General features: G+C 35.3%; 1 protein-coding gene across 3 annotated transcripts; it reads right to left on the reverse strand.

The window, feature by feature from the left end:
* Positions 1–2,577: 2,577 nt before the first annotated feature.
* On the reverse strand, positions 2,578–9,832 carry LOC107939692 (chromatin assembly factor 1 subunit FAS1). 3 transcript variants are annotated; one of them, XR_005907450.1, is made up of 13 exons: positions 9,271–9,832; positions 9,096–9,195; positions 8,299–8,446; positions 8,097–8,220; positions 7,557–7,918; positions 7,154–7,468; positions 4,858–4,939; positions 4,656–4,793; positions 4,138–4,551; positions 3,795–3,932; positions 3,279–3,450; positions 3,169–3,214; positions 2,913–3,092 (listed from the first exon to the last, which is right to left on the reverse strand). XR_005907450.1 is itself a non-coding variant. In XM_016873060.2 (12 exons), the coding sequence occupies exons 1-12, from the start codon at positions 9,754–9,756 to the stop codon at positions 2,920–2,922; spliced, it is 2,526 nt and encodes an 841-aa protein (XP_016728549.1). In that variant the 5' UTR covers positions 9,757–9,829; the 3' UTR covers positions 2,578–2,919. The 3 variants fall into 3 exon arrangements, 1 of the variants encoding a protein (XP_016728549.1); XM_016873060.2 differs by lacking the exon at positions 3,279–3,450 and having other exon boundaries at positions 2,578–3,092; positions 9,271–9,829; XR_005907451.1 differs by lacking the exon at positions 2,913–3,092 and having other exon boundaries at positions 3,185–3,214; positions 3,279–3,485.
* Positions 9,833–10,756: the final 924 nt, after the last annotated feature.

Genomic DNA, 10,756 nt, shown 5'->3' on the forward strand with positions numbered 1-10,756 from the left:
ACCATTCGTGTTTATGAATGTATAGATGGTTTCATGATGTAACTATAGTTGGAATGGAAGTGTTGAGCAAATGATCAGCCATTGGAATGGCTAAGTATGATCATATGTGGGCATATGTATGACAAGGCCCTAGTTGGTCCATGAAACCCCGAAAATAGGTAAGGTTTACTTTGAAAACAGAGGCTGACAGCAGCAGTGGTGTGGATTGGAAAAATCACAAGAATTCGTAGGAGTGGAATTAAATAGTGAATAAATTATGTAATCGAACCTTGATGAATCTACTTTCATATGAAAGTAACGAAACAATCATATGAACAGTACAGTAAGAGATATTCAGGTTCTTGTGGGACAGGGCCAGAGCAGTTTCTGGATTCCCTGTTCCGACTTTGGAAATTCACTATAAATTGACCAGAGATAATTAGGAGTCATACCATATATGTATGGATTCCTCTCTGAGTCTAGTTTCCATAGAAACAAACGGCATCAGTATTGAAGCTCTGTGCAGAGAGATATCCAAGTCGTAATGGGAAAAGGTCAGTGTAGTCGACCCCTGTAACATGGGAGACTTTGACTAATAAACTGTACTAATTGGCCCAACCAAAAATTCTAGAAAAAAATACATAGGTGGGGACATGAGTCTAGTTTCAGGGAAAAATCACAAAACTGATTTTCGAGTTGTGAAACTCAAGATATGATTTTTGAAGCGACTAGTACTCAGACTGGGCAGTGTCTGGAAAAATTTTTCAAAGTTTGTTAACATCTCGTGTCCGACTCCGGTGTCGGTCTCGGGTTCGGGGTGTTACAGTAGGCCAGTCTAGTATGTTGTTCTCTAACACATACTCATGTATTGATTTTGACATCCCTATGTCAATGACAATACTTTCTCACCAATCAGCTACATATTAGTCTTAATGCATTATTATTGTTCAAACCCACAATAATACTTGACTAAGGACCTTTTAAGAATAATCATATTATTCTTAGAACTTTATTATTGATCAGTTTATTTATACAAACAGGAATAGAAATTGAAATAACAATGGCAATACATTATATTAATAACAAGGTAAAACAAGTATGTAATTACAATCATCTTATGATTGGTCTTTTAGGCATACTCTAATACGAAGAATATTGTTCGGTTAAAAGTCGAGAATGACAGTGATTTGTTTACCCGAAAACACAGGGGCGAATTTAGTTTAGGGTTTATTACTATAAATATCACAAACCGAGTCAATTTTCAAAATTTTTATTTTCCGTTGTACAAGAAAACCGTTTTCGAATCAAATTTTTTTCCAACACTATCTACTAACTAAAATTGGTTTATTAATCATTTTAATCTTTTGGATAATTACTATCTAATCTCCAATCTTTTCTTAATTAAAACTTAATAGCGAATATACTTTTACAATTTAGTCTCTGAGCCTTAATTAACTGTTTTTTCAACTAAATTACTTAGCTAAATTTCAATATAATTTTATATTAACTCCATAAATATTCTTATTTTATATTTACAGATTCGATTTACCGAAATAATATTCTGAAATCGCATTTTTTGACATCAGTGGAATTTAAATTATTACACTTGCACATAAGCTTGTAACTTCATCTTGAGTTGTTTTACTTTGAACAAGTAAACTAGAGCTCAAATGATCTTACCCTAGCATTTTGTATATAATTCATTATACCCCTACCATTTTGTATATAAACTCATCACATATTTCGAATGTTATTATAGTGATTCAATTCGGAGAATCTTTGGGGTGATATACATTTTACATTTGTATACTCCAGAGTAACATAGATCCACATGAACTTTTATGCTAATAACTCATGTAAATTTTAACATTTTCTGAGTCATGCTCAAATTACTTTTTTATGTTTTCATATTTTAATTATTTTTTATGTCACATCTTTATTATTTTTCTGGTACAACAAAGGAGGGAAACATCCTAAACAGTCACTCAAGAATCATACGGGTGAAGGAACAGTCACAACATCAGCTAACAACCAAGTCAACGACACTTCGTGGTGGTCCATCGAATACGCACAACTCTAGTTTCGAGTAGCTCATTCTTTACCAACCAATCAGCGACAAAATTCCGTTCCCGTAGCCATTTATTTCCTAACAAATGCCCGAATTGATTCAACAAAACCGAAAGTAAGGGTGAAATTGGCTCACCCCTTACGGATCATAACAACCTACGTAGCTAAATCCGACTCAATAATGATTCTCCTAATTGCCGTCCAAGCGACCTGAATACCATGATAAATGCCCCATAACTCAGCAAGACTACTGTTTCGATTCCCACAAAAGGCTGAGAAACCCACCAACCAAGTGCCATTACTGTCCCGAAGCACGTCCCCTGCCCCTGCCCTCACCCTCACGATCCCAACTGCCGTTAATATTGCGACAAGCCCACAAACACCTCCACATTTCGCCACTTCCAAGCATACCAGCACACTGTTGAGAACACCAACGGCCAGTCCCAATCCCAAGCCGTAAAGAACGACACTAAATAAAATTAAATACCACCATTCATCCATCGGCAATGATAAAAACTTGACATTTTGATATTTTACCTAATTTATCATAATAATTTAATTAGTTGCCGGACAAATTTCAGTTATATATTTATCTTGAAGTTCAAAACTAAAATTATAACCAGCTACCCAAATTTTTAACCGAAACGACTTTCTAGAATTAAAAAGGGTACTACTGAGTAGCGTACTAAGAACATGATATCAGATGAGATCTTAAGGATGGCTCTCCTGTATCAGTATCGCTCACGATCAAAAAACTTCATACACAAGTCCCAATACCCACCCCTTCATTTCATCATCTTAACAAGATTTTACAACATAACTTGCAATTTGTACCCACGCTTAGGAGCCAAAAAAGGGTAAAAGAAGGCGATGTTATGTATGGTTGAATGTACAACCCTGTTGCTCATGGGCAGCAGAACCTGGTTTCAGTAATTGCTGAGGAGAGGATTCAGTGGTAGTAGGGCTGCAAACACTCTTTGCAGCAGGAGGCAAGCACCTTTTCGAGAAAAAAGCAGCAATACTTTTGGTTTGTCCACCCCCCTTCTCTGTCAGGTTTATAAAAGAAATGGTTCAGTCAATGAAAATTAAAATTAAACCAGTTGAGTTGAGACACATAAATACCGGGTGAAACTGACATGCCAAGCTTCACTAAGATTTCTTTCTTGACCTGCAGAGAGATCATTCATATCAGTAAAACAAATAGTTTGTGTCAGACTCAAAGCATAACTTACATTTGCTATTTTAAGACAGACAGGCATGGAATTGGTTGGTGAGGTAAACTAGGTGCGGTGTGGTATCTGAAGGCATGACAGTTGCAGCTTGATATAAAGGCATGCTTGGAACATTACGTAATCATCAGCTTGTTGGAAATTCATGGCCTAAATTTAACCCTCTTACCAAGGACTGGGGATAGTCAAAATTAATCAGAACCCTTGCAACTGTTGATAAGGCAAGAGAAGGTAAATTTACCGAAAGGTAAGACCAAAAAAGGAACACCGAACATTCAGCTAACTAATTCATGAAAATGATTTTCAAGCATTAAATCATTAATTTCACATTTCCCTAGTCTAACTTATCCATTCTACTTCGTTAGAGGTTAATTCAACTACTTAAACCAAGCACGGTACAATAGTATTCTCAAAAAGGGGTGCAATCCTAATGTCATCTATGTAAGCACCCCAAAATAAATATAGAAATAAATGCCACTAGCAAAGAGCGAGATCTAAAATCAGGAATGAGTAACTAACCTGCCAACGATTATCAGAGAATTCTGAAATTTCACGAACTGTGTCCTTTAACTGAGACTTTGGAATTGAAGGAAACTTCTCTTGCAAAGACTCTACCAAGCTTTTGATACCATGGGAGCATGACTGGATTGTAGATACCTAAAACCAGCAATATCAAAATTAGCAGCAAACCACAGCAGTTTAGTATTTTTAACAGAAATTAATTTTCAAGCGCCTAACATGTCATAATATCACCTTGTTGCTACTATCATGATGAGATTCAAGAATAGCAGGGAGAATATATTCCTGAACATTATAACCAAAGGATGTTTTACATTAAACTGTGGTTAGAAGTGCAACTTACGATAAGAGGCAAATCTGAGTCCGGAATTGGTACCACAGATAGGACCGGTGTTACTCCAGCTTTCGCACTTGACAAACAAGCTTCTTGATTGTCATGTACCTTGCTATCAATTGATATCTCTATAGAATGGCCACCAGGATATGCCCGCATGCTCAGGGCTTGTAAACATGTCTGCTCCAATTTAGGAGTACCATTAAGATCTTCAGCCATTAGCAATGACGCCTTTTCATGGAACAAATTTAATATAATCAGCACTTGATTTTTCCTTAGTGCTTGCTCAGTTATATTGTTTAGACACTTCTGTTGCCGAAGCAATGCACTAAACTCCTCATTCCGCCCATCTTGCTTGCTGATATGGGAACTTTGGATATCCTGAACTGGAACATCAGATTCCATCCTGTCAACTTGTACACCCTGCATATAAGCCTCAAATAAGCACTTTAAGCCTGTGGTTTTCTGGTAGGTGATTCTTTTTTAGTTCAGAAGCTAACAAGGTGGAGCATCTTCCAAGTTTTTACCTCATCTTCCGAGAGATATCCATCTGGTACAAAAAAGCCATCTTCAGTTTCATCTTCATCATTGACTTTGGAGCAACCTTCATAACTTTCCTCCTCTTCATCTTTATCACAATCTGAGAGGTTTTCACCAGGCTCCTCCTGTCAGGTGAAAAGGTTATTTCCAGGTTTACATCTAATTTTCAGTCTGAATAACTTACAGTACCTCCTCCCATTCTTCATCACTATCCACATCATAGTCTAAATCTGGGTCCTTCCTCCATGGGTGACGAGGTCCCACAACATTACTGAAAATACAGTAAAACACAACTTATCAACAAATTGCAACAATGAAAGCAACGTGACATCAATGTAACAACTTCACAAAGAATACTAACTAAAGGACATCAAATATTTTTGTCCCAATCATTATCAGCACTATAGCCTTTTAATACCATTTCATTTAAGATACCACTGAAACGTAAAGAGATTAAAAAAAAAAAAACTAATTTTCATATTTTGACAGTACAATCATAAAAGTAATGGGAGCTATGAAGCACACTTGAATACTTAACTATTTTTCATTTGACTCCTAGAACTATTAAGACTCAGCAAATGAAGCTTAGAACAGGATATGGAGTCAAATACACTAGAATGTTGCAAATGCAATCACCTGGAAACAGAACATATGGTCAACAAAGAGATTGATAACTTTTAAACAACTTTCCACTTGGGTTTCTATTTGATTTTTTCTTGAAAAAACTCTACCGCTGGGACTTAATTTAACAAAAGCACAGAAAGCATTAGGTGATCCAAATTTGTTGATTGTCTGTTACCATGAATTCTGAAAAGATGCAAGAGGTAAAGAAAAAATTAATTGCTCTGGTGGAAAGGTATTCTCCTTGGTACACAATATTACAGAACATTGAAGAAAAGGAGTTCTCATAGAGAATCCACGTAGGATACTTTTCCTCAAACTTCAGTCCTTTAAATTTACACTAGCTTGAAAACCATCAAGTTCTTGAAACTCCTAACTCCTCTCAGCTTAGTTAACAGAGCTCCAAGCCAACCAGAGCTAATTCCAAGATCCATGCAAGATTTTTTCCCTCGTTCAAAATTTGGCTGTTTAAATTTACATAAGCTTGAAAAATATTAAAGCATGGTTAACAAAGCCCCAACCCAACCAAGAGCACATTCCAAGATCTCAGCTAAAACAACAAAAAGCAACTCATACCATGACGTAAAGCTTGAAACTCAATGTCCTTGATATATATATATATATAAAGGTTTAGAAGCCATACATTTTGGAGGCCAAATATCAAAAATTCTAACTGGCCCTGGACAGTTTCAATGTGGCCTTACACATGCAAGATGCCTTTCAATTTGATTGGCAAAGCAGGAGAGGGAATCACAAAAAAAATATAAAAACATATATCCACATTTACAATGTCCCTAACTATATTAAGTCTTCATTTTTAAGGAAAAAGTATATAGTTTGAAGTAGCATTTTCCAAAATAATAGATTATGTGCAATCTATACTGCATTTTATTCAATGACCTTAGGCCAAATATGAATAATATTAAAGCTTCAAGTATTTAAATCTACAAGTATAAAACACATTATTATCTGAGTATTTTCACAAAGAAAAGCTTATTGGATTTTTGTGAGAAGATTAATGAGTCAAACTTACAAATGTGCAAACTCAGATCTTTGAGATCAAGCCTAAAAATAGTATTACTAGTTCACAGAGCTTCATAAATGAACTCTAGCCAAGCTAGTTTAAGGAGTATGAATGAGCACTTACTCTACACATACAGCTTGTACAGTCAGACAAGCTACCTTAAGCAAACAAAGATTAAAATTGATAAATTAATTTATCCAAGGCATATTTTTAATCAGTTATAACAAGCTATTATCAAACTTTCAAGGGGGAAAAAAAAAAGAAAAGAAAAAAGAATGTAGTTGAGAAGTAGAATTCAAACGTGTATCCACTGCTTCTTGTACCAATTTTTCCTGACACTTTATTAACTCCCTTGGCATAGAGTGTTATTTCAATAGATAACTCTTCTATACAGTAGATTAATTTCTGAATTCATTACTTTAACCCCACCTATCTGAAAGATCGGTCTTAACCTGGAAGGAAACGCAGGTAATAGACATAAAACCGTCCATTATGGTTTTATATTTGTTCAAATAAAATGCTTAGCCAACTCCACATATTCTGATACAACAGTGCATTTTCTTTAGATCTACCTATTGGGTGTTTAGGGTTTGGGACAATTTCAAGCTCAGTTCAATTTGGTTTGAGTCAATGCGGATTAAAATTGTTGCTTTTTTATGATCAAATTGGATTGGGCTAGATTTGGGTTTGAGTTGACTTGGTCATTCTTTTTCCAGTTGGGGTCAAAATTAACAGGTCTGACGTTCTTTTATACAAGAAGAATGAACCTTTCACAAGATACTAATCTTCTAGGCTGAATGCTTATTTAGAAGGATGCAAAAGCAAGAAATAGGAGTCTACCTTTTCTTAGGCCAAATACCATAAAATGCAGGTCTGTAGCTCTTATCAAACTGCAACAACTGCTTCCTTGCACAACAATTTTTAACATCAGAAACTGAAACATCATCATTATGGCAGGATCTATCATCAGAATTCTGTTCTCCCCATCCATCTACATGCCTTTCAAGGGTCAAGCCTTCGCGGGATAACCCTTTATTAGCAGTTAACTTAAGTTCCTTAAACAATTCAGTCCTAGGATTCATACGCATGCCCCAACACTGTTTATAATTTGAATGAAGAGAATGACCTAAGCGACGCCAAGAAGATAAGTGTAACCTGAGAAGTAAAATAATAGAATGTGAACTTGAAATATAAAACCAAAGCCTGTAAAAGCATACAAGTCAAAGAAAACAAAGAAACCCACTTGCGAAGATCATTAGTATCAGTTTCTTCCTTAGATGAAAGAGCCCTGTCCATGGAGAGCATGATTGGTTCAGGCACATTTTCACACTTTTCGGTAGATGGAGAATATATGGTTGGCTTAGTTATTTCCTCAATCTGACATGGTGATGTTTTACATTTTTTGAGGAAGCGTTCCATAACTGAAGCTTGCTTTTGTATTGAAAGTTTCTTTTTCAGTTCAGCATCTTCCTTCTCACGCCGTCGTTGATCTCTATCAGCTTCCTCTTGCTGTTTCCGCAGCTGCTTCCTCATCTCAGCCTCCTCTCTTTCACGACGCTTTTCATCCCTTTCTGCTTCATCCTGCAATCGCTTTCTCACCTTTTCCTGAAATAAACTATGTTCATGAAAATCAGAGAAACAAAAAAGGATTGTAACTGCAAAAGACATACCCAACACAATCACTGTCCTGGGAGTAATTCAGATTTACACATTCCAATAGCACAGCCACAAAACTAAAATTTGATAATTCACACATGGACAAACTTTAAAAAGTTGCACATACATTTTGCAACCTTTCCTTCTGGAGCTCGCGGTCCACTTTCTTCTTCTTCTTCTCAATTTCCCTTTTATTTCTCTCCAGTTGCATTATTAACAATTTTTCTTCTCGCTTTGCTTCTTTCTCAGCCCTTTGGCAACAGACAAAAGCTTTTACTCTTAAGAAACTAATTCAAGCACAAAATCTATAGAACCACATAAATACATACATCTTTGCACCAGTCTTCTGCAACATGTTACACATTAACAAGCGAATGTCTGCCTCACTTAATACCTTGACAAGCTTTTCTGATACTTTCACGAAATCATGCTCGTTGCTATGATCATTCTCCAACTTCTGTAACAGAGTTATCATTGCTGCAATGAACCATAAATATCATTAACCACTTGAAGCATGAAATTAAGGTATTACAGTTGAAAATTTGCTCGTCACATTCCATGCAAGAACATATGTGAAAGAATTAAACATCAATTTGATTATTTTTTTCAATATGAAAATCAATTAAACAACTCATTCCTCAGTTAAAAACAAAGCACATGTTTGCAGGAAAGATGCCAACAGGGAATATAATAAGGCAATAAACATAAGATACGTAAGAGTACTTTTTCCCAATTAACACAGGGTAAGCTGTTAGAACACTGGAAGTGCGCAAAAGCTTGAGTAGAGAGCAGAACCAAAGAAAAACATATGTATAGAGAAGAGATTATAAAGTATGACCAATGTTACGAGTTTTGATAGAGATGAAATCGACAAAAGTTAACGTTTGATTAAGGATTAATCTAAGGCCAAAGTTCTAAACACCAGTTGAACGAAAAGGGCCCCTCAATTGACTGGATTCAGCAAAACTTGTTGCCTAGAAGAATTGCCTAAAAGAACCAAACAAATGGTTAAGAAAGACATTAAGGCAGACATATCTATTCCACTGCGACCACAGTATTCACTTCAGTAACGAAACAAGAATCAAGAGAATATAATAGCAAAGAAATCAGTGAGATTTCTTCCTACCAGAAACAGCAGTAATTCTCTGATTTATCTTCTTTCTACAGGTACGCCGAATTCTTAACGTGGTTCGTACAGCTTTTGGTATCAACTTTGCATCTCTTGTCTGACAGGGAAGTATGTATGTAACTGTAAATACTAAAAAAAAAATCCAAAAAAATAAAAAGAAAAGAAAATGTACCTCCCAACACCAAAGAGAAGAGTAGGAATCATCCTCCAAAATATCAGCTTCATCATTATCCAATCCATATTTCACTCTCTGCCCTACAAGCAGCACAGCGCTTTTCACCGCGGCCAAACTCACATTTCCCATTCTGTCCTTAACCTTCTCATGAATTGCCTCCAACAATTTCGATAGCGGCAAATCGCTCTCCTCCATCAGAATCGCAACCACTGAATTTAGTGAACAACCGGACTCAAACAACCCCATGTCGTACCCCATCCCGAGACCCGATTTCTGCTCCATCATTTCTTTGTAATACGCAAAAAGCCCCTCCATTTCTTTCTTCAATCCCTTGATCTGGGCCTCTCTTTGTTCACCGCTCAAGTTCTCTGAAAACCATGACGTTCTCCTTCGCTTCGTACCCTTCTTGTGTTGATCTTGACCGTCCATTTTGAGGGCTTTCGGATCATCATCCACGTCGATTACCGGCACTGAAACCGCCATTATAACCAATACAGACCCAAATCCTAACCTAGAAAAAAGAAAATGAAGCTGGATGGTAGCTAGTAATAAAGATATTAATCTTTAAATAATTCTTTTCTACCTCTTTTTTCCCGCCCGAAGTGTGGTAAAAAAAGAAACACATTTAATGAAATTTGGCGGGTTAACATTTGGAGTGAGCGGTCACAACATAACATTTATGTAAAGGTTAACTGCTTTAATAATGATTATTTTGATTTTGATTCATCAGTAAATTATAAAAATTCTCACTTTAATCATTAAATTATCTAAATTCGTTTTTTAGTCACTATCTTATTAATGTATTAACGGCATAATGATGTAGATTTTTAAAATATTTTATTTAAAATTATAGGTTTAATCTATATCAACCTTAGGACCATTTTTGGACTTTTGGGATGAGATACATTGTTCTACAAATAGGATAAATGATGAAAATTATTGTACTAATAAATTATTTTAGGTTTAATTCTCAAGAAATATTAGAGGGACAAAAAATGATTCCACTTAAAATTTAATTTTTTAGATAAAACTTTTCTATAATATAATTTAATACCACAATATATCACTACAATTGTATCTTATAAAATATTGAAAGATAAATAAAAATAATAAATAACACAAAAAATTTAACGAGGTTCAGTAAATTACAGCTACGTCCTCAGATGCTGCCAAATATATTTCACTACAAAAAAATATAAGTCAAAAATTACAAATAGGAAGAATCAAATTGTCTTATGAAGAAAATGACAAATTTTGAAATGATTTAAAAGTAGAGAAACAAGCTCTCTTTATAATAGTACAAACACTCCACAACATTATATTTTTTAGATCTTGGATTGTGTTATTTCAACAAATCTCCACATTAGAAAATTTCCACATATTCAATCTCCTTGCAAAACAGCATTTGATTTGTCTTCAAATTTCAACCTTTAAGTTTTAACATTTGTAATACCCCTAACCCATATTCGTCGCTGGAATAGGG

This window comes from Gossypium hirsutum, chromosome A13 (genome assembly GCF_007990345.1).
Source record: "Gossypium hirsutum isolate 1008001.06 chromosome A13, Gossypium_hirsutum_v2.1, whole genome shotgun sequence".
In the NCBI taxonomy this organism is placed as follows: domain Eukaryota; kingdom Viridiplantae; phylum Streptophyta; class Magnoliopsida; order Malvales; family Malvaceae; genus Gossypium; species Gossypium hirsutum.

Coding starts and splice junctions, on each gene's coding strand:
- LOC107939692 (XM_016873060.2), bottom strand. CDS start 9,756: ATGGCGGTTTCAGTGCCGGTAATCGACGTGGATGATGATCCGAAAGCC. Junction 4,794..4,857: donor GTGATGAAGAATGGGAGGAG/GTACTGTAAGTT, acceptor TTCACCTGACAG/GAGGAGCCTGGTGAAAACCT. Junction 3,933..4,137: donor ACTCAGATTTGCCTCTTATC/GTAAGTTGCACT, acceptor TGCTGGTTTTAG/GTATCTACAATCCAGTCATG.